Source organism: Schistocerca piceifrons, chromosome 9, assembly GCF_021461385.2.
Source record: "Schistocerca piceifrons isolate TAMUIC-IGC-003096 chromosome 9, iqSchPice1.1, whole genome shotgun sequence".
Classification (NCBI taxonomy): Eukaryota; Metazoa; Arthropoda; class Insecta; order Orthoptera; family Acrididae; genus Schistocerca; species Schistocerca piceifrons.
In genome coordinates this window covers 123032612-123057300 of record NC_060146.1, presented here as the reverse complement: position 1 = coordinate 123057300, position 24689 = coordinate 123032612, and the positions used below count along the sequence as shown (strand labels likewise).

At 41.6% G+C, this 24689-nt stretch overlaps 1 protein-coding gene across 1 annotated transcript in view; it reads right to left on the bottom strand.

The window, feature by feature from the left end:
- LOC124717174 overlaps positions 1-24689 on the bottom strand; it is a 37469-nt gene that overhangs the window by 1291 nt on the left and 11489 nt on the right. The window contains exons 2-6 of the mRNA XM_047243950.1: positions 16873-16939; positions 14905-14957; positions 11371-11406; positions 10715-10841; positions 6061-6143 (exon numbers count right to left, since the gene is read on the bottom strand). Coding sequence (XP_047099906.1) covers positions 6061-6143; positions 10715-10841; positions 11371-11406; positions 14905-14957; positions 16873-16939 — 366 coding nt within the window. The remainder of the gene's footprint in view (positions 1-6060; positions 6144-10714; positions 10842-11370; positions 11407-14904; positions 14958-16872; positions 16940-24689) is intronic.

Below are 24689 nucleotides of genomic sequence, written 5' to 3'. Positions count from 1 at the left end.
CGGAATGAGCAACAATAGCAAGACTCTAGAAATGAATTTACACCGAACATATGACAGAAAGAACAGATACATCCATTGGCACACATCTAAAATATACCATCACGAATTTCCAATCAACACATTGTACAATCATACTATCTATTAAAACTTCTTTAAATGGTATTCATGATTTTTATTGGACAGTCGGACACACATTATCTGCACAACCCTGAAATAACTTACTATAGGACAAAATAACTGTCAAAGGTGATGAAAGCAAGGAAAAAATACCTCACAAACAAATAAAAAGAAAGAACATGACCTTACTTGTTTGTGAGGTATTGTTTCCTTCCATTACAGTTATTTTGTCCAACAGTAAGTTATTTCAGGGTTGTGCAGATAATGTGTGTCCGACTGTCCAATAAAAATCATGAATAGTATTTAAAAAAGTTTTAATAAATAGTATGACTGTACAATGTATTGAGTGGAAATTCGTGATGGTATATTTTAGATGTGTGACAATGGACGCATCTGTTCTTTCTGTCAAATGTTCGATATAAATTCATTTGTAGAGTATTGCCATTGTTTCTCATTCTGTTTTAATCTGTTTCTTAGTAACCTGATTGATAAGTTGATAGTGCTATATTTAATGTTTTATGCATACAGGCCTGAAGATGACGCACTGAAACGTTGAAGCTGGTAGCGACAAAATGAAATAAAATCATAAGGACGGCTGCAGGTGTTTTTATTTGTCAGAAATAATAAAGGTCATATGGGCGTTTGGTCGGACATGAGTTGCAACGGAGAACAACCATTTTAAAGTGGAGATAAAATACAGTCAAGTTCAGAAAAAAACAGATCTTGAATGACTAGAGATAGGACGTTCACATTCACAGGACATGTTCAGTAATATGTTACGCAGAAGTGATTAGCAGCAAGGGTCCTGTTGCCTAGTAAGCACAGTGTTCAGTGTTCAGCATGGGCCCTGTTCCAGGCGTGATGGCGTACAAGGCTTACAAGGTGTGAATGGCGTCCTGTGGTATAGCCATCCAAGCTGCCTTCTCCTGGTTCCTAAGTTCATCTGTGGGGGTTGGCATTGGGTCACAGTGCTGCACCAGTCGTTTCACCATACCCCACACATTTTCGATGGGCCACGGGTCTGATGATTTGGCGGCAGAGAGCAAAAGGCTGACATCCTTTGACAACAACATATGGTTGTGCATTGTCTTGCTGAAAATTGGCGTCTGGGGTGTAGTGTAGAAACAGTATGGCTACGGATCGTAGGATGTCATTTACATAGATCACAGTGCCCTGGACATGCTCCACCTAGGAATTGTGGTGGTAACCAGTTGTACCCCTCATCAAAAGGCCTTGATTTGGCATTGTATGACACGTGCAAATGCAGTCTGTGATGGCGCTCACCCCATCTGCAGGGAACGAAAGTGGAGCCATCATTTTCAAATAAAAAGAACCTGGGTTCGTCCGTAATTAATATCTGATGCTATTCTTGACCCCAGTGACGTCGTTCCGTATACCTTTGCCGTGTAGCATGTTTCTGCACATTCGTCAAAGGTAAACGGAGAAGTGGACGACGGGCACATAACCCGGGCTGTCACCTTAGACAGTGTGCGATATGTTACACTCTTCTACTGTTCCGCCAGAGCCGAGGAGAACGAAGATCTTTTGCGCCAGATCCAAGGAGGACACAGATCTGCCTGCAGTGCTATTCGGATATGTCGATCTTCTCCGGGGTTGTTCCGAGTGGTGTAACTGGACCCATTTCGTCGTGTTCTACGGCCTACCGTGAACCAGTCTGCGCACACTCATTTCCCTGCCGAAACACTTTGTCCCACACGAACTGCAATTTCTCGGATGGATGCATCACTCTCTCGTACCAATAATGCACACTTTTTCAAACTCACTGATTTGACAGTACGGTTCGCGCGAACATCTGCAAGGCATCCTGCACGTCTGCTCAACTTAAACTGATCCATTATGTCCGGTTTATAGTGAAAACGAGCAGGTGGTGTTGCTCTGAAGTATCGATGTTAACCTTGAACCCGCAGGCCGAGGCTGTTCAAATACTAATCATTTCTGCAGAACATGTACATGTCCTGTAAATATGATCGCGCTTCAAGGTTTTCTCCTTTTTCTGAGCATGAGTGTACCTTTGGCAATGATCTCGGTCTCAGCACCAGGCAGAGGGTCTGCCAGCATGGGATAAGCAAAACGAGCGTGAGATACATTCTCCATGACAGCTGCCAGTGTGATTTACAACGCTTGTAGGCCTACCTCTGCGATGACGATTTTGTCTCTGGTTCGTCGCGCAAGCCACTTCGGTGCTAGGATTTCTGTCAGTCGATGATGTTGCGTTTACGTGGGGCAGTATCGACAACCTTCAAAACACCCACCTGCGGGCTACAGAGAATCTCTCTGGATTTGTAGCAGGGAACCATCAGCGTCGCATCATCATCAGTGTGTGGTCGGGAATTGTTGGAGTATTTGTATTTCCTGCAGGTGATCCAGCCTCCACGCGCCTATGTAGGCTCGAAAGGTAATGCGGCAACTACACGATTGTGCTCTATCTCTGACCTTTTGAGAGAAAGTTTTCAGTGGCCTAGTGTATTGATGTGTGTTTTCAGTAACTGAAACCTACGTTGTCAAAAGTAGGTGGATGAACGTCCCTTGGAACGCTGTTCCTGCCATGTGTCCGTACGATCTCTTGTGCTCCTTACACTTTCAGGAACCATTTCCTGCGTTTTGTCTCCGTTTATCAGAATCCCTCTGAAAAAACTGTGACTGGCTTTTAAGTATTCCTTGTACACATTGCATGAATCACAAGAGAACATGAGGTCAACTGAGATGATAAGCCACGGTGATAAGCCACTGCAAGGACCATTTCAGAAATTATGTGAAGAATGTAATTAAGGATAACAGCATACTAAATGACTTTCTGATACTGACTGCTTAAATTTACATGTGAAACAAAGTTACCTACAGAAAGAAGTCAACCCAGGTACAAAAAGCTTAAACAACTGTACGGGTCTGAAACACTCGTCTTAAACAGACAGATAATTGAAGAGATACAATAGTGGGAACAAAAATAATTTAATATTTTTTAGGTCGGAACTACTTTGAAGAAGTAACATGTAGACAAAGAGCAAAACAGGAAATTTAAAAGCCTGTCAAAGTTTATTCACATATTAGAAAAAGAGCTTAAAATTCTCTGTAATCATTAAAGCTACATTGACTAGGTTTTACAGTTTCACAAAACTTTCGCTACAGCTAACACTGAAACAAGGAAATATATCGCAGTCGGCACAGGAGATCTGAAATAAGACAGGATAATACAACTAGAAATAACAAAGAAGAAACAAAATTTAGGCAAAAATTTCGTGAATCGAGAAGCGAGCGAGCTGTAAAACTCAAGAATACATGAACAGCTTGGTCCGACGTGATAGGAACAGTACTCATTCTCAGAGAGTAAAAGTAATATGCTTACTAAGTAAAGCTAAGACAAATGGTCTGAAGTCCCCCTTGCAGTGTGTCGCAAGCAACAGTATGGCATAAAGCTGGGTAATAATACTAGAGGACTCCTTTGCTAATCTTTTGTATGTCCATCCTTTTAGCAGGACGTCTAGGGGACGATGGTCGTTTACTATCGTGATAAAAAATAAAAACACCTGCAGCCGTCCTTATGACTTTATTTTATACTGTCGCTACCTGTATCGACGCTTCATTGTGTCATCTTCAGGCTGTTTTTATGCCGTACACGTTGATACAATCCCCATGCATAACCCAGCAGTTGCCAGCATTACTGGATTCGCAGATAATGTGTCAGCTAATAGTTTCTCAGTGATTACTATGTACGAGCTGTGTGAGAAAAGTAATAAGCCGACTTTTATCTACCAATGTTTTTATTCTTTTCAAACAACAGCATTGTCCCCTTCAAGGTTGTTCCCTTCGACAGCCACACAGCGGTGCAGTCGTTGTTCTCAGTGTTGGTAGCAAAGCTGAAAACCGTCAGCAGGTAGGGCCTTTAACACGTTTGTCACATTCTCTTGAATGTTCTCCCGACTTCCCAAATGAAATCCTTTGAAGACATTATTCAGTTTTTGAAAAGAATAAAATCACAAGGACTCAAATCCGGTGAATAGGGGCCTGTGGGACAACAAGAATGCCTTTTGAGGTGAAAAAATTTCGTGATGGAAGTGGTCGTCTGACATGGGGCATTGGCATAATGCAGCTTCCACTTGTCTGCAATGTCTTATCTCATTCGATTCATCATTTTCCTGAGTCTTTCAATGATAGCGTTGTATAACATTTAGCTGACAGTTTGTTCTCGAGGATCAAACTCACAAAACCACGTACGGGTTCGACGTCGTCGTCGGTTTTTTATATTGAACGTCTCCCTGATCAAATTCAACGTGTTCTCGGTCTTCCAAAAATGATTTTTGCAGCGAAAAACTTGTACTTTCATGTGGAATATTCGCCATAGGCCTGTTTGAACTTTCCAGATGTCATTCTCCTGGATTCCCGAAGTTTAACACAAAACTTAAAGGCGTAACGTTGCCCTACCTTCCGCTGTTCCCTTTTTGTAACACACGACAGAAACACAACTTTTCTGATGGCGCTTTCAGAAATCACTTGATAGCTCTACAGATCTGAAATTAATAGATGAGTCTACACAAATAGAATAACACAGCATTGCCAGATCGTCCGCGGCGTTGTCAGTCTCGTTACATTTCTCACAAACTTCAAGACAAAATTTATGCCTCAGGAGAAACGACCTAACGTAGCTCCAAAGACAGGCCTCCAGATGTTTCATGAGTGAATCCATAACACGTGAAAAACTGCATCAAAACAGTGGGAACGTAACATAAAAAATGGAAGAGAAACGATTTTACAGATGCCCTCTTTAAATACTTTGAGAGATCATACAATCATCTAGGTTGGATATTAGTGTACACTTGTAACGACCCAGGACACTTCAAAAAGCAGAAAGCCACTACAGCAAAAAATTAATATCGCACAATGCGAAATTGCTGCATTACAAGACAATTCTTTTATCTGAATCAAAATATACAACGGAGACCGTAACTGTCTTAGGGCAGCGTAAGAAATTTTAGGAAAATGTGTGCTCCCAAATGAGGATATTAATTTTGAAGAGAAGACTGTTTGACTCCAACACGTAAAGAATTTGGTTCCCGGACCACGTGCACAACAGTTGCTTGAAATTAAATTACCGTACTTAAAAAACATACCCCAAAGCGTCAGCAGAGGGCTATTCAAAATTACTCACGCAAGGACAGTCAAAATCGGCTGGTTCAAAGAAACTAGGGAATATTAACAGGAAGAAAATTTAGTATTTTATCGATCTTCAGCTGCTGTTGTATGTAATGAAATAATAAGCAACCAGTTGCATAAAAGAAATTTCAAATTTCTTTACCGGTTTCGGGCATTTAGTCCCCTTCTTCAGAAAGATGCAGTTCACAGTGTATGAAAAAAAAAAAGAATCTAAATAAAAAGTTGAGAATCACGCCAGAACATGAGCCAATCAGCCAATGATATTATTGGCTTGTTTTCGCATGTTCTGGCGTGATGTCTGCGCATTTTGTTTCGTTTCTTTGTATTAGTTATATGCAGACACTGTGAACTCCATTGTTCTGAAGAAGAGCACTTAGTGCCCGAAAATGGTATGGAAATTAAATTTCTTTTATGCAACTGGTTAGTTATTATTTCATTATATAGGAAGAAAAATCAATACATTTTCTACCGTTTGGAACACTAATAATAAAGCAAAGAGTCAAGGAGAAACGTAAACATTTGATAGAAAATAAAAGGTCACAAGAGTAGAAGAGAAAAAAAATTCTTGAAGAGATTTTGGGGGAATAAGAATGCAGAAGAATCCAAAACACATCAAGCTAACTAAAAAGTCTAATCAAGGTCCTTAAGAGTGAGAAACGGAGAAAGTGAGAAATAGTAGAGCGATACAAAAAGATTCTCTTTGAAATATACGTGATAGACATAATTTTTGGCACCAAAATGGTATTGGATCCAGTGTTCTGGTAAGCTACGTACCTGGAAGGATTTGTTTTTCATTCCCTCATGGAGACACTTGGCGGCCAGTGGTGCACACGAGCAGTAGTCGCTGCAGCCGGTAACTATAGCAACACAAAACACAGGACGTGACTTAATGAACTGTCAGGCTGCAAGCTGGAAATCCCTTATACCAGACATAGACCGTTACTCGTTAAGGATTAACACTGAAACATCATTTTCAGAATGCAAAACAATAAACACAGGTGTTACACAGACACCGATATTGTATCCATTCAAGTTATACACACTGAATTTGTTGGAAGGCCGTTATTGACGAAAGCTAGTTTATCTACGACGATTGGCCGAGTTCTGCCACAAGCGAAGCGGAGGACATTCTCTGGGCGCCGGGTGGAATTGATAGGAGAGTTGGTTGCGGGCCGCAATAGCAGTCGGTCGCATAGTTTCTCCATCCTTCCTGCAGAGTAGTTTCATTCGTAGTTTTCACTTGTCCGGCCACCTGGGAACTTACATTTTTTTCCCGATCGCTCTTTGATCGGTCGCCAAAGTGGAGCCCATCTCCATGCAGCCGAGCTGACCACGAATAGCAGCCCTCAAGAGCACGGCGCCTTGCACCATACTGCCGATAATACACGCAACTCCGCCTGTAGGGTTTCAGCTGATTTTTAGTCTCCCAAAAGTCGAGTTGAGGTTTTTCAGCAGTGGTATCTGTAGAACCACTTTGCCTCCTTCGGTGATATCTTGGTAATCATTACGTTACACGCTTGTTTATCAGTTTTATACATTTCACCTGTTCTTTTTGCTCTTTGCTCTCCTAGTAGAAAGCACACTATATTCCTTGCAGTGTCGTTTGCAATAGGTTCTTTCCAAAACCTCTATCATGGGAGGACTATTTACATGTTCGGTGTACGTTAACATACATAACTGTTCCCTGTACAGACTCTTGATCAGTTTTGTGTTCGATTTAAGGAAAATAAATGTAACTGTATATTTGTAGGCCAGCATGTATCAGTTAAACCGTCACTCTCACCAGAATTCTTTCCTATTTTCAGTTTTGGAGGGGAGCTTTGATCATTTAATTTCGTGAATAAATTATATGAGAGGATAGTGACCCCACGAAGGAATACCATTGTAAGATTTCGTTACACATCTTGTGCAGGTTCAGGAATAACCCAGTTGGGGGTGATTTGAATAACTTTGTGCTTCTGCCCTTCCAAACTTGCATATCAGTTAAGGTTCTCACAATAGCAAACTCATGGTTAGTTTCCAAGTTGTAAGATTTCTTCATTTTACAAATTTATTATGCTAGTGCTTTCACTGCTTGATATACTTATTTTACGTATTGGTTTAAAAATGGAGTAGTCCTTTGTTCAGTTTCTATGTGTACCTGATGCTCTTATATTTGGGGCCTCACTATATAACCACCAAACAGATTTTGTAAGATAACAAGCCAGCTGAGTATGTTAAACCCACTTTACTTGCCATCTGCCGAAATCTGAACTAGCCTCCGTCTGTTAATTTTTTTCTTTTGCCTTATCATGCTACCTTCTAAGATGTCTACTATGTATCTGAGGCGCTCCTGGTGTTGTCTGCTGCCTCTGAGGTTCGGCACTGGTCTCGCTAGGAGTTTTTCAGTCGTACGTTTCCTTAGCGGTGAAGGTATGAAACCTGCTGAAAACCTTCAGCGAATCAAGACCTAGTATGGTATTGCACGCCTATCGCTGCAGCAAACGTGAGTGAAGAAGAAAGTTCTTCTGGTCTCGTTAACAGCCACTGGCGCTCCACCTGCTGTGTATCTCTTCATCGGATCAACATTTCTTCCCTCCCATCGCCACAATGAGTGGTCCAAACATTTGGTAATCACTGGGTGCGAGGTCTGGTGAGTATGGAAGATGTGTGCAGAGAATGAAAACGCAAGTCACTGATAGCTGCGACGCTGACAGTATGACGCTGAGCATGGTCATCTTGGAAAATGACACCCGTCCGTCAGAAATCCATTATTACAGCACGTCGAAGCTGATTTTTTAACATACTGGAATATCAGCTGCAATTTGCATGAAAATTCTGTGAGATGAAGCAGCCATTCGGATGCACTTTAGTAGCTTTTCTCATGTCTTGACCAAGCACCTTACGCGTTTCTACTTTGAATAGAATACAATGTATCTAATGAACAATAGTGAACTCTAGAATGAAATTTTCACTCTACAGCGGAGTGTGCGCTGATATGAAACTTCCTGGCAGATTAAAATTGTGTGTCGGACCGAGACTCGAACTCGGGAGTTCGAGTCTCGGTCTGGCACACAGTTTTAATCTGCCAGGAAGTTTCAATACTGAACTGATTGAGATAACATTGCCTTTCAAAATGACGGAAAATTGAAATGCGAAATGTGCTTTTGGAAACAAAAAATATGTGTCCAAGACATATGAAATGTTATTAAACTGCATCCTAACGGACGCTCCGTCTCACTACATTTTCATGAAATTGCTGTTGATATTGCTGTTGTATTCCAATACGTTAAAAAATCGTCTTGATCGTGCAGTAGTTATGGACTCCTGACTACAAGTCTCATTTTCCATTATGACAATGCTCGGAGTCACACTGCCCATTAGATATATGGTATCACGTCAACAGAATGTTGGAAATAAAAAGAAGTATGGTCAAGACATAAGAAAAGTTACTAAAGTGCATACTGGAATGTGACGCAATGATGATGGTGATGTTTCCCATAGGCGTGTTGTGTTCCAAGGCAACCCCTCGTTCGTCCCAAAGAGGGTCAGCAAAACCTTTCCTGCAGATTGCTGCATCCGGAACTAATTGGGGTATGGTGACAGGGAGTAGTACCATTCCTTACTTAAAATCTGTGCGTCGTATTGGTGATAGTGTACCCGCGTTTCGTCTCCTGTGACCGTTCTCGTGAAGAATCGAACACCTTCTGCTTCAAAAAGTCGCAAAAGTTCTTCGAAGACGTCAATACGTCGCTCTTTCAGTTCTGGAGTGAGACGCCATGACCACCAACTTGCAAATTGTTTGGTAAAATTTGGGCACTTCGTGAATGGTGTGGTGTGCTGAATCGTGATTTATGCTCAGATCTGGGGCTACTTCATCCACCGTCACACTGCGATTTTGCATCACAATGGCTTCAGCTGCTGCAATAGACTCTGATATGCCTGATCCGAACGCTGAGCGTCTATCACAGAAGTCACACTATTTCCGCACTTTCCACTCCACTGATACGCTTGCAGCTTCATTCACTGATGGATTACGACAGGTTTAGTATCTTCACCGCTCAGAAAACGTATGACAAAACGCTTTTCTTCCTTGGTGCTTGGGGCAGCCATTTTGAACTGCTATTGTGCCCACATTTCGTTTGTCTGTAGTATGCAGCCACCTGTAGGGCATTCCTTGTATCAATCGAAACAGTAATGCCAACGTAGAGAGCAATGGCGCGAATTGTCGGTTTTTAACTGCACTTTTCATTTGACCCTTAAACCTTTAAGTAAAGCTAAAGAAACTTCGCGTAAAGGCGTCCTTTAGCCTTCGGGCTACTGTTTTGGCGTAGTCGCTGTGTGTCAGGAAACTGTACTTACGGACATCTCATATTTTTACCAAATCCTAAGGCATTTTTGCAAATTGTAAAAGTTGTTTACATAGCCACTGGCCACTAATTCAGAACGTGTATTCCTTTCAAGACACTATTCAAGTTCCTGGTAAGAAAAATTTAAGATCTGGTTCTGGCTATAATTTTAGTATTAGTGTTTACGTCCATAATCTGTAACTGTTCTTGATATCCTCAGTGCTACCACTTACTTCACTGTGGTAAGCCGTTGGTGCAGTCACTAGGAGCAGTTTGGGTTTGCCTTGCACTGTTACCTTGCTGAAAATCCTGCATGCTACCGATGAAATTTGTCTTTAATTGGGACAGTCGGTAAGTTTCGGAAGGTATTGCGCTTCCTTGTAATCTTAGGATATTAGACTTGCTGATGAAACATACTCTGGGCCTTAAATGAATGTAGCATTTGCTTAGTTTGTCAAAGTATTGAACCGCCACTGATCAGTAGTCTAATACTGTGGTTCAAATGTCTTTGATTTATAACTCATTGTACTGCAACTGTGGCAGGCACTTGTCGTTTTACTTTGGGCAGTTTATTTATTTATTTATTTATTTGTTTACTTATTGTGCCTTGATCAACAGCTCACTGCAATTTTTTTTTATTTTAATTTTGAACTTCAAAATACTTAGTTTCCTGTTATTCCAGTATTTATGTAATTTGCTTATTGTAATAATTTGTATTATTTTTAATAAAAGTATACTGTACTTTGTATATACTGTACTTTGTGCTCGCAGAATTTTTCCACTCGCCAATCAACTCCCTGTTGCTTCAAATGGCATGTATGCACGACATTTTGCATGTAAAAAAAAACTTCAAATAGCATGTATTTACGTCGTCTTGCATGTACAAAAAGAGCTTCAAATGGCGTGTATGTACGACGTCTTGCATGTAAAAAAAAGTCTCTATCAACAAAGACTAAGTGAGTAGGCTGTACAACTGATCAAAAATTACGAAACAAAGCAGCCCTTATCGGTCGCTGACCCCATGCGTGCCTTTACTCAATGTAAATGCCAGAATTTCCTGTGCTGCTGTATCAGGAAATATTTTTTTAAATGTGACATACCTTTGCCGTTACACTCATCGGCCACTTGTAACGCAGCTTTCTGTATGTCAGGATGGGACTTCATCCTGGGACAGTGCTGGATGGTTGTCTTCAGACCTTCGGCGCTGTACTGGCCGTCAGCGTCAAGCTATAAGCGGAAACATACAGATGTTAGCGTGCAGCTCTGGCTTACGAAGCAGTAATTACCGCTGGATTTTTACTCGACGGCAGGAAGGCAACTCATCGCTGTTTCATTAGCTCACCACTTCGCTTCCCTCACTGTCGCAAAAAGACCTTACTTTCACGTATTTTTGTAAGTCATAGTTAACTTTATATCATTCTTATAAAGCAAAATTACTGTGGTATTTTATTACAAGTAAATTATTTTTATAATTGTGTCCCATCGATACAGTGATAATTCTGCCCAATACACAGTTAATGATAAGTGAATGTTCAAATCAATTGCCGGTGTAACAGTTGTGAATGATAAATCAGATGATGTCAGAACAATGGTATCACAACTAATACTCCTATACGTAAAAAGTAGATTTATACCGTCAGGAACGTTAGAATGTACATCTCATTAAATTATTCAGCTTCGCATAGAGCCTCCGATGCCTTAAAATCATCAGATAGGAAAAGACTCACACTAATGCATAAATTGTGTGAGCACTTACCGCTTTGAATTTCTTCAGCATGCAACCAAGGAAGCACTGAAACAAGAATGATGTAAACTGTAGTTATTATGTCGCAGCGAGGTATCCGTATGTAAACACAAATACACACACACACACAAATAGACACACACACACACACACACACACACACACACACACACACACACACACACACACATAGTGAGAGAGAGTGTGCGTGTATGAGAGAGAGAGAGGGTGCGGGAGAGGGAGGAGAGAAATAGTGAAATTAGATTTTATAAAACATGATGGTATATGCAAAAAAACATTAATGTTTCCCATTAGTTATTAAAATTACTTTTATTCTATTCCATGAAGTTTTGGTATTCCAGTTGTATGAATTCCACTTCTTGACTCGATATTTTGGCTGAAAGTAATTCAGCCATGTTTAGGTGAGTATTCCGCAGTACAAAACATACACCTGAAGATGACTGAATGTTTTTTAGCCAAAATATCATGGCAAGAATTCGACGTCATACGGCTGCAATCCCAAAACTTCATGGAATAATCTTTATGCTCGAAAAAAATCGAGAGTTACTTTTACTCCCTTACTGTATCTTCTTCAACTCATTGAGAACCAAGTCTAATATTTATTTCTGCGTAGAACGCGTTTAGTTCACGAACAGTAGGGTATATTCTAATTTTTACTGTTAAACTCATTTTTCTGAAACAGAAATGGAGTGAATCGTTATCAGAATTGGTTAGAATAAATACAAGAGTTATAAATTCTGTAAGTGAATATTTCTACAGAAATAAAACTATATTCTTCCACGAGTTTTTAAATATTTAAAGGGTCTTGGAGAGAATGAAAGTAAGACATCAACGGGCATTCATCATATTAACCATTTCATTCAGTGCGATTTCAGGCTTTCTCGGCGTCTTTCAGCTACGAAATCTTCACGGGTTATCAGCCGAGTGGCGTCATAGTCTAGTCGCAACGTGTCAATGGATTGCGTATCCATCATCTTCAGGCATTGCCTGAAGATGATGGATACGCAATCCATTGACACGTTACGACTAGAAGACGATGCCACTCGACCTATAACCAGTGAAGATTTCATAGCACATTTCATTCTGTTTAGGGAGACCATGGTAAACAGAAAATCTGGATATTTGAACGCTGCTATTTCTGAACCTGTTTGCAGTTTGCTAACCACTGTACCAGATCTTTTAATATATTGTTGTTAATATTCCGAAGTGCTTATACCCTATCTGAGCAAAACTATCCAGAGACCTGTTAGGGACATTACCATGCAGTGCGTCCACCCTTCCGCTTTATAACTGCTTCATCTCCTTAGGGGACAACCAAAACCTGCGAAAGTGGTGATTTTAGACTCTGGGATCTAGAACAGAATATCCCAAACTGTGTTCTGCGGCACACTGTTGTTCCGGTTGAAGTGAATTAATGCTCTGCGATAAACTGTTAATAGCATTGCGTTGAACACTTGAATTAATTATTTATTTCTCTCTTCTTTTAAAAACGTTTAATACGATACTGTGTTATTTGTTACGTTTTAAAATTTAATTTATCACAATATAACAAGTTTTCCCCATTTTCAATTTTTTAAAAATTGTTTCAACCTTCGAAATACACAAGGTGTTCCACCAAAGTACCAGTATTCTCCAATCGTTCCGGCAGAGAAAAAGTTTCAGAACCACTGGTCTACAGCATTGTTGATGTCCTAACTCATAACAAAGATATTCCAAAGAGTTTACCTCGGGACTCTGGTTATGCCATCCTGTTTCAAGAGTATTATTGTCTACAAATCATTGGCTCACAGATCTTGCTTTATGAAAGGCTGTATTGTCATGCCGATAGAATCATTGTTTCCGAACACAAAACTGTAAAATGTATTTATCTGCTTCAGGATTTGCCATTTCATCAAGTGCAATAAGGGGACCATAAGCCAACCACGAAGAAAAGTCCCCCGGACCATAACACTTCCTCCTCCTTACTTTACAATGGCCGGTGATGTTCCCCAGACATTCGTCAAGCCAGACCTTTCCACTGGATTACCGCAGTGATTCATCATTCCGGATCACTCGTTTCCAGACACCCATTGTATAGTGACGGTGTTCCTTACACTATCTCAAGGGTCACTTAGTACTGACTACATAAATACGTGGCTTATAAGGAGCTGCTGGTAACTGTACCACATTCATTTTAACTCCCTACACACAGTCATTCAGTTATCTGGACTGCAGTAGCATTCTCATATTCACGAAAGCTTCCTTCCGTTGATTACTCGCAATTTTTGGAAACCATTCCACCTCCGCTATGGTTACTATTCAGGACCAAAAAACAGTATGAGTGGTTACTGACTGACAATCTCTATAATCAGATTGAATATCCTCACTAACGCTCCTCTCCCACATAGTCTCAAATATGATCACGCGGAGTAGAAGCTGGTTCAGAGAAAAATCTATTACGTCCTTAATACAGTAATCCTGGTTTGTAATACATACGTACCAGGTTTGGAACAATGTGTTTCATTATACTATAATCGACTCTCGACAGTTCAAGTTCAATGGAACTAACAAAAATTTCGAATAACTGAGAGATGGATTTAACGAAGGTTTGAGTGATCAAGGTGGAACCAGGGAAAAGTGGAAATGTTAATATGAATTAAAACATTAGCAATGCAGTCTCCTTTAGCGTACGTATTGTAATACAAAGGGAACAAAAAATTACTACTAGAAAAGATAATAAAGTTAGTACGATATCAGTTCAGTTAATTTTTAACTTATTTTAATGTTTAAAAAGGAAGGGACAAACAAATTTTTGAAAAGGCGTAACTTTAATCCCATTCATTTTTCCACACTAAATAAACTACGTTATCGACACTAGCATGTCCTCCACAGAACGTCTCAAAAACGAAGATGTCAGTTTTTAGTGAGCCACATCTCACTTCGCCGAACTTTAAATTCCCAGATTAACAACCTGTTTTATGCAAATAGCCTCCGACAGGTATCTTTCGTCCTCTACACTGACTAAGACATTTCAAAAAGAATTCGTCAAGAAGAGGTAGCTCACATCCTCATTTCCTCTGCCTCCCTTTTTCTGAAACGCTTCTGACAACATTATTTTTTAATTCGGGACTGTCCAAAGAATGAGTGAGCGAATCCCGAAATCTGTCGTTATATCCTCTGTTTTTTGCACTCCACGTATCACGGTGACAATAGCTCGCTTCTTTCCTAGAGAAGACAAACACTTCTTCTTCTTTGAAGTCATTATTACACTTGATTCAGGTACTGTGGCAAGTTACGCACTGTTAAGAAAGCAAAAGAGTGTCAAGAATAGCTAAATAACGCAACAGTTATGTGAACAAAAGACGAAACAGTTTTAATTGCCAAGTGTTTGATAGCATTTGATTTATAGAGAGTTTATCAAGATTCGATTAGCAACAGTTGGCTATGTTTCTTTCGCGAACTATTGATGTAGAAGAAACTACATGTTGTGTTATGTGGAGCAGTATACAGTTAGCTTCTCTTTCGTTAAAGACTGTTATTCCTCACCTTTTGTTCGGCGCTATTTGGATCGTTGTACGACCGCAAACCTCCGATACTGCCTGTAACACAAACAGATTTCAGTCAGTCATCGCCTGTAGTGTGTTAAAAGAGCAGACTGATCTGTCACAATGCATACTAATTTAAAACATCGAAATATCATAGACCAGTTAACTAAACGACTATACAAGATTCTCTACTCTACTAATACTCTGTTCCACTTGGGTCTCCGTAACTCCACTGTCTATTACCATTGGATATCTCATTGTCAATTTGCGGTAACCTCTGAAAAGTTATTCCATTGTGTAACGTATCTAAAAGTTAAAAGTGAACGTAACCTTGAGGCGTATATTCCATTTAACTCTGAAATTCCCGGAGCAGTGTGAAGCATGGTACAATTATTATGTGTTCGAACAGTGGCCTTCAGGCATACTAGTGGTTCGATACAGTTTTCAGTGTTTGTCTGTCCCTTGCGAGACCTTTCGTCGATGCGCAGCTCCTGCACTCTACATTCACCAGAATATGCTTGAGATAGCCACACTTCCCTCGATTGACAAACAGATGGTACCTTTATGATTCTAAATATGCCCTATTAACCGATCCTCTCCTTTTCATTTCTTTTAATCAAGTTGTGCCACAAATTCATTTTTCACCAATATGCTTTAATACCACTACAGTAGTTTTCCAATCTACTAACCTTACCTTCAGCATTCACCTGTGGCACCACATTTCAAGAGATGCTATCTTTTTTCTCTTTTCTTAGTTTCATGTTACCTCAAATCTTCGTCAGACCTGGTGCTTACGTTTTCGGACGTTTGCCATTCTCTGCAGTGGTAGTTGCCGTATAAACACGTCCTGCTGTGGTGGGTGATGGCTTCATGTCTGTCTTGGCTAAGATACTGCGTTCACTATCCTTCTTATAGTGGCTTATCCGCTTTGCTATTTAATTATTCATTATTAGGCTTAATCCTGCCAGATGTCCTGTTCATAATGCCATCGCACTTCACTGGCTCCTACTATAACATTATCAGTTTCCCTTTTTTAATTCCCTAACCGACCTACCCGTCCCATAAAACGTTAGTTTTGTTTTCCCTGATGACGAGATTCTCCTAAGTCGTCCACTGCCGGAGATCCCAACTGGAGCCTATGTTACATCCGTAATATTTTGCCCAAGCATCAACATTAAGCTAATCACTTTAGCTACATGCCTTGGGAAGGAGACAACGACTGTAGTTTATCTTTTAGCCGTCGTAGTACCAGCACAGTAAGGTCATGTTCGCTGACGTTACAGGGCCATATATTGATTTATTTAGTAATACTACTTATTCTTTCCAACTTTCAGCCAACCCGTCTTTGCTTTAGTACTGGCCTGCCAGCTGAATCTTGATGTTAATACAGTGGCTACTCTTTTCTTTAAATGTTTTTTTTCTTTTTCCTATATGCGGCGCAAATATTATCTACTAATGCAATTGGGAAATAAAAATACTGCATATGGTAAGACGCAAGTAGTATCCTCATGATTGCGTTGGGTGATAAAAAAAGGGATACGTGTAAAACTAAGAAAACACAACTGATATTAGCATCGAGTCTGTAGCTTAAGCTTTTAGTAGGATTTTTGATGCAGTCCAAGTTCAGGTAAACACACCAAAAAGGGCTGTATGGCCCTTACAAAACTCTTTAATAAGAAGTTGAATTCAGCAAAAACGTTCAAAACTAAATGTGTGTAAAATCGTCTTTACCATGCTTTTATGCATTGAGAAAATGAGTTATCGTCCACGGCTTCTTTTTTGTTATGAGGAGACACGATTACCATACCGTAATTAAGAGCTTAAAATGTTTTTCTACAGCCATGAGGAACATACGGAGGCTTCGAGACGACGTTTATGAACACATTTCACAGTGCTATGAAATGTGTTGTGGTACGTTCAGGAGAACAACACACGTTCTCCACTTGTCAGTGAGTATTCCCATGCTTACCTAGATGTTCTGAGTCCATACATCCTTTGACCTCCCTGGTAACTATCTCAATCAGAGAATCTTCGGCCTGAAAGCAAATACAAAGAAAGTGTAAGTTACATTCCTGGAGAAGAAATATTTTGATGATTACGATGATTACTTTATCGCCAAGCAGTCTACTTTGAACACACCATGGTCCCAATTTTAAATATATCTGAAAGACTAAAGAACAAGACAAAACTTCAAATAAAATTCTTTATGGTTTTAAACTACGTCATATTGTAATAGGACGTCCACACTCCAACAGGTGACATGCTGTCCAGAGGAAAATAAATATTAACCAACTTAAAAATATCCTTCACCTGTAATTATTAGTCTACAAATGAAGTATAATGTCGTTCAGCACCCCGTCCTCATCACCAATAGAACTATCTGCTCTTATATCCACTTCACCCTGTATATCAAGGTCCCCAATCCTCTATGTTGTGCTAAGCTGTAGAGGAAAATGTGAAATCAGTGACGTGGTCAAGTAAAGGTTAACTATTACAGCAGGCGAACTGTGACGCGGATTATTTTTATGGAACCATATACTTTCATCTCTGGCATGGGAATAAGCCTTCGAGAGACATAACATGTATTGAACTTGATCCTATAGTAGCTAGGTAGAAGTGCCGCAGACCGTCAGAAAAGGTTCCCCAAACTCAACCAACTGTACCAGAAGTAAACAACCGCACCATGTCAGCACAGTTCGTGTGTTCATTATTATAATGTTAACGTAGCCTTGATTAATGATGTATAGAGATTCCTGCTAGGTACTACCGCACATAGTATTATATGTGAGCCAACTGCCTTGCCGCAGTGGTAACACTGGTTACCGTCAGATCACGGAAGTTAAGCGCTGTCGGGCTGGGCTAGCACTTGGATGGGTGACCATCCGATCTGCCGAGCGCTGTTGGCAAGCGGGGTGCAGTCAGTCAGGCCTTGTGAGGCAAACTGAGGAGCTACTTGACTGAGAAGAAGGGCTCCAGTCCTGTAAACAGACATACGGCCTGGAGAGCGGTGTGCTAACCACGTGCCCTTCCATATCCACGCCCAGTGATGCCTGTGGGGTGAGGATGACACGGCGGCCGGTCGGTACCGTTGGGGGGGTTCATGGCCTCTTCGGGCGAAGGTTTTAGAATTACATCTGCATTCGTCAAAGTTGAGCGTTATATGGCATTTCTTGTTATTGGTGGTCATCGGATTTGCCTTGTTTCAACGTTCCACACAGGTAAAATACCAGAGGTGATAATTCTGGCGAGCGTGAGAGCCGTGCTGCCTATCCATCTCCTTAAATGAGGCAGCAAGTCTATAAACATTATTAAAACTCCGTGCCGGACCGAGACTCTAACTCGGGACCTATGCCTCGCGCGGACAAGTGCTCTACCCTCTGAGCTACCCAAGCACGACTCACGCCCCGTCCTCACAGCTTTACTTCCAACATTACTTCGTCTCCTACCTTCCAAACTTCACAGAAGCTCTCCTGCGAACCTTGCAGAACTAGCACTCCTGGAAGAAAGGATATTGCGGAGACATGGCTTAGCCACAGCCTGGGTGATGTTTCCAGAATGAGATTTTCACTCTGCTCTGTTATGAAAGCTTATGTAAAGCAAACTACACATAAATCACATCGGATATACTTTTTCTACCGGACAACACATTTTTCACCAAACAAAAGAAGTATGCGATCAGTTGGGTCACTGGACATTCGACGAAATATTTGTTTTCGTACGATATTAAGTCCGTGATGGATTATTGGATATATTTACAAGAACAATACGAGCTCATACGGAGTCATACGAAATACCGGACATACTCTTCCAATTTTTAGGAAGTGTTTTTCATAACCCGCCCGACAGCTGGGGTGTTCCAGAAATGAGAAGACTCCAGCAGCGGAACGATTAGAGACAGTACTGCACGATTCAAATATATTAGCGCCAGTTATGACTGGATTATGGTAATATGTTAAAAAAGACGATGATAAACACCAAAAATGCCTCAGATAATGGTCCTTCAAATAGTCGACGCAGAAGAAATACATGCCCCCCACAGTGGCAGATATTGTGAAAATCATATGGCTGGATGGCAGATTCATGATGCGACATCACGTACTGCAGGGATTGTGATGCAGATGATAACTTCGTTTTCAATCCTTCCCATGACTAGGATTGTCATTTATTTTATTCATGTAAAAAAAAAAAAAGAAAAGGGCGGCCTTTATCTTGATTTATGGTTTCCATATTATTTTTTCCGTTTCGATACTTTTCTTATATGTGGGACAGCACAATTGTACGAATAAAAATTGTTTGTCACCCTGCCTTCCTGTTCCAAGAAATAAATAAATAAATAAAAAGGTGGTAGAGCACATTCCTACGCAAGGCAATGGTCCCGCGTTCGAGTCTCGGTCCGGCACACAGCTTTAATCTGCCAGGAAAGTTTCATAACAGCACACACTCAACTGCAGAGTGAAAATCTCGTTCTGGACTACAGACATTTATGACTATTTATAGTCGTGTCAGTGTAATACCGACCAACAAAGCCAGTCTTCAGAAACGTACACCACAGGTCAACAGACGAACGTTAGCGGTTTCTGTTTATCTCAGACATCGTCGACCTTCAACTGTATATTGTTTTTGACGTGGTTCTTCTGTCAGTAGATTGCCTAGAAACATACAGTATCACTTAGCAGTTTTCGTAGATATCATTCGGAGAGATGTATCCGAATTTTGAAACTCGTTGCCATGAAGCTTTTGACGAAGAGAAATGTAGAAAGGGTAGGACAAACAAGCAGTCTTACAGCTATAAACCAGAGCAGAAAAATAGAAGAGCAGAAAATAAATAGAACCGCATATGAGTTACGTGTTTGTTTACACTTGGTGCAAAATGGCTGTGAGCACTATGGGACTCAACTGCTGAGGTCATTAGTCCCCTAGAACTTAGAACTAGTTAAACCTAACTAACCTAAGGACATCACAAATATCCATGCCCGAGGCAGGATTCGAACCTGCGACCGTAGCGGTCTTGCGGTTCCAGACTGCAGCGCCTTCAACCGTGCGGCCACTTCGGCCGGCACACTTGGTGCAGGAGCGCAGTAGTTTGTGGGACGTCTTCTGACGTCTCTGTTCTCTTATTACTTCTGATCAAGTTTCACACATGCCTTGTCCATGAAGTCCACTTGGAAGACTATCTCTCTTAAAAATATCGGTGTCGTGGTTTAGCAGATACAACTTGAATATGTCGTTAAACTTACCAAATTGATCTCAGTCAAGACCACACCTCCATATATCTACCTGTCACGGATACACACTATCTGATCACAATATTTGGATAGCACTTTGTAATGAGGAATTGATCGCTAGATGTCACGAGAGGCGGACCAGTACGTCAGTAGAGAAGCTGTAACAGCAAAATAGCTCCTTCAGTAGAACCCACTGACTGCGAACGTGCATTGGTCTGGTCACTGGACGTAGCGTGGGTGATAGACACTTCAGGGATATTTAAACCCTTCTAAAGCTGCACAGGTCGAGTCTTGGCGTCGTGTTTGCGAAGCGAAAACGTGAAGGAACAAATATAGCTAATCCAAGATGATACAGAGCCGATGTACTGACGGACAGGTCCAGTGGAACGTTGCGTAGGCTCATTGTCAGAGGGTTGTCGAGAAAGTAACGCACTCAATTTTTTTTCTTCGACAGTTCTTTATTGAACATAAAGAGAATTACACACACGAAGGAATGGTGTTTTTTTACACAGCCTACTTTTCCACCTAATCTCCATCCCGTTATTTGGCCCTTCTCCAGCGCAAAACAAAAACGTGTATGCCCTGTCGGTACCAGTCCTTGTCCTGCTGGTGGAGCCAGTGCTCCACTGTGTGGATCAGCTCCTCATCGTCCTCAAACTGTCTTCCACGAATGGCATCCTTTAAGGGTCCAAACAAGTCGAAGGACGAGGGGACGAGGTAAGAGCTGTATGGTGGATGGGTAACATTGCCCAACCCTCTTTTGGGATGCGTTCAACATTCCTCAGACTTGCGTGGGCCCGAGCGTTATCGTGTTGCAGAGGAATATCTCCTGAGTTGCTGTGGCGCCGAAGTCGCCGGAGGCGCATCTTGACTTTTGTTAATGTGTTCATATACAGTATGATTCTGAGTTAATGGTACCACCTCTTGGCATCACATCAATGAGCATCGCACCTTTACAGTCCCAGAGCGCGGTCATTTATGTTGCGCCTAAACGCAAGCCGCGAATATAGCTGTCACTACGTCACACTCCGCAAGCCACCTAAGGGTGTGTAGCGGAGGGTACTTTCGATGCACTATTGATCCCTCCCTGTTCCAGTCGCGAATAGTGCTTGGGAAGAATGTCGGTAGGCCTCTGTATTGGCTCTCATTTCTCTAATTTTCTCCTCGTGCTCAATACGCGAGATATATGTTGGGGGAAGTAACATGTTGTCCGACTCCTCCTGAAAAGTGCTGTCCCGAATTTTCAATAGCAAATCTCTCCGTGATGCACAACACCTCTCTTATAACGTCTGCCAGTGGAGTTTGTTTAGTATCTCCGTTACGCTCTCTCACCGGCTAAACGATCCCGAGACGAAACGCGATGCCCTTCGTTGGATCTTCTCTATCTCCTCCAGCAGTCATACCACATAGGGATCCCAGATAGATGAAAAACACTCAAGAATCGGGCGAACAAACGCCTTATCAGCCATTCTTTCGTGGTTGAGTTAAAGATTCTTCCGATGAATCTGGTATCTGCTTTTCCTACTATCTGTTTTATTTGGTCATTCCACTTAAGGTCGCTCTGGATAGTTACGGCCGGCCAGACTGGCCGAGCGGTTCTAGGCGCTACAGTCTGGAACCGGGCGACCGCTACGATCGCAGGTTCAAATCCTGCCTCGGGAATGGATGTGTGTGATGTCCTTAGGTTAGTTTGGTTTAAGTAGTTCTAAGACTAGGGGACTGATGACCTCAGAAGTTAAGTCCCATAGTGCTCAGAGCCATTTGAACCATTTTGATAGTTACGCCTAGATATTTTACGACATCCGCTGTCTCCAGCTGTTTGTCATCGATAGTGTAGCAGTACACTACTGGATTTATTTTCCTGTTTATGCACAGTATGCTCATTATGTTACATTTTTTTACATTCATCGTCAACTTCCAGAGCCTCCGTCATTCATTAGTTCTCTGCAGATCGTTCTGCAAATTCTTACTATCTTCTCGCAATGCTTCTTTGGTACAGACTACTTTATCATTTAGCTACAATATAGCAGATGAGCAAATGGAAGCAGTTAATTCCATAAATTATCTGGGAGTAGGCATTAGGAGTGATTTAAAATGGAATAATCATATAAAATTAATCGTCGGTAAAGCAGATGCCAGACTGAGATCCGTTGGAAGAGTCCTAAGGAAGTGCAGTCTGAAAACAAAGGAAGTACGTTACAATACATTTGTTCACCCACTGCTTGAATACTGCTCACCGGTGTGGGACCCGTACCAGATAGGGTTGACAGAAGAGGTAGAGAAGATCCAACGGAGAGCAGCGCGCTTCGTTACAGGATCATTTAGTAATCGCGACAGCGTTACGAAGATGATAGATAAACTCCAGTGGAAGACTCTTCAAGAGAGACGCTCAGTAGCTCGGTACGGACTTTTTTTGAAGTTTCGAGAACATACCTTCACCGAGGAGCCAAGCAGTATATTCCTTCCTCCTATGTATATCGCGCGAAGAGACCACGAGAATAAAGTCAGAGAGATTAGACTCCACACAGAGGCATACCGACAATCTTTCTTTCCACGAACAATACGAGACTAGAATGGAAGGGAGAACCGACAGAGGTAGTTAAGGTACCCTCCACCACACACCGTCAGGTGGCTTGCGGAGTATGGATGTAGATGTAGATGTAGGATCATCTAGACCATCTGCGAATAGCCTTACAGAGTATCGGACGCTTTTAACGGTCCTATCACATCCCTGAGGTACGCCGGATATTACCTTTACATCTGTCGATTTTATGCCGTTAAGATCGACGTGTTGAGTTCTATCTGCAAGAAACTCTTTAATCCAGTCGCAAGTCTGCTCCGATACTCCATAAGCTCGCATTTCTTTCATTAAGCGGCAATGCGGGACGACGTCAAATGCGTTACTGAAAACCAGGAACACGGCATCGACCTGATCGCCGCTGTCCACTGTGCTGTGGATTTCATGTAGAAACAGAGTGAGCTGAGTTTCACAGGATCTTTTTTTTTTTAGAGGAGATGTTCATTTTCCAAAAACGACACAATTCTTCAGCGTAAAAGATTGACGTCAACGATATAGATTTATAATTGTGTGGATCTGTCTTAGGCCTTTGTTAAAAACGGTAATGACCTGCGCTTTTTTCCAGTCGCTAGGTACCTTTCGTTCCTCAGGCGATCTACGATAAATTACTGCTGGAAGGGGAGCAAGTTCTTTCGCATTATCTTTATAGAATCTTACAAGTAGCTCATCTGGTCCTGAAGCCTTTCCACTACTAAGCAATTGTAGCTACTTTTCAGTTTCTCGATCGGTTATCTCAATATCTGCCATTTCGACGTTCGTACGATGATTGAAAGGAGGGACAGTGCTACGCTCTTCCGTGGTGAAACAACTTCGGAAGACGTAATTCAGTATGTCTGCCTTTTCTCTGTTATCTTCCCTTTCGGCACCGGTGTGGTCGCTGAGAGAATAGATGATTTTGACCCACTTACCGATTTTACATACAATCAAAATCTCTTAGGGTTTTTACTCAGGTCAGTTGACAACGCCTTCCTTTCAAAATCACTGAATGCTTCTTTCATTGCTATCCTTACACTCATTTTCGCTTCGTCCAACTTTCGTTTGTCAGCTAGGTTTTTACTTCTCTTGAATCTGAGATGAAGTGCTCTTTGTTTACGTAGCTCTTTTCTAACACGGCTGTTAAACCATGGTGGATCTTTCTCATCTCTTAAAACCTTACTCGGAACATACTTGTCTAGGTTCTACTGAACGATCATTTGAATTTATTCCATTTGTTGTCCACATCTACGTCCTCATCGCCGAATATTTGATGCAGACTGCTGAGATATTCTGAAATTTGTATCCTGTCACCCTTGTGGAGCAAATATATCTTCCTACCTTTCTTAACATTCCTTTTAGGACCCGCCGTCATAGATGCTGTTACAAAGTTATGAGCACTGATACCTTGCTCTACGTTAACTGATTCGATATGTACAGGTCTGTCTGTTGCCAGAAGGTCTAGGACGCTACCCTCGCTGGAAGGTTCTCTATCTGCTGAAGGTAATTTTCAGAAATGACATGCACAACAATGCCACATGAATCGCTGTCTCTGACATAACACTCCAAATCTATACCTGGCAAGTTGATGTCACCCCTATTACAACGGCATGGTGAGGAAAACTGCAAATTCTGTTTGAAGCGCTCTAGAACTGTAGGTCCTGACCCAGCCGCACGGCCTGCTCCCTCATTCGCCTTATGCCCAGTGACACGCGAACTCTCCACTGTCTGCCACCAGCTCTGGAGTGAGGACGGAGCGGTCAGATGTTACGTATCGGAAGCCGCAGTGACGTCCGCGCCACCAGGGTATTCCAGTGACACCAAGGCTGTCGCAGGTCTCGTCACTGGCGACCCGACGTCACCGCAACTCCGAGCATTAGCTAGAAGCTTGTCGACGGTAGCCAACGCAGCTTCCAGCTGTTTACGGACAGCAGCCAACGCTCCTTGTGTCCGCACAAGCACAGTCCCTAGCCATATCGTACTGTGTATTAAATAGATATAAGGACTCAA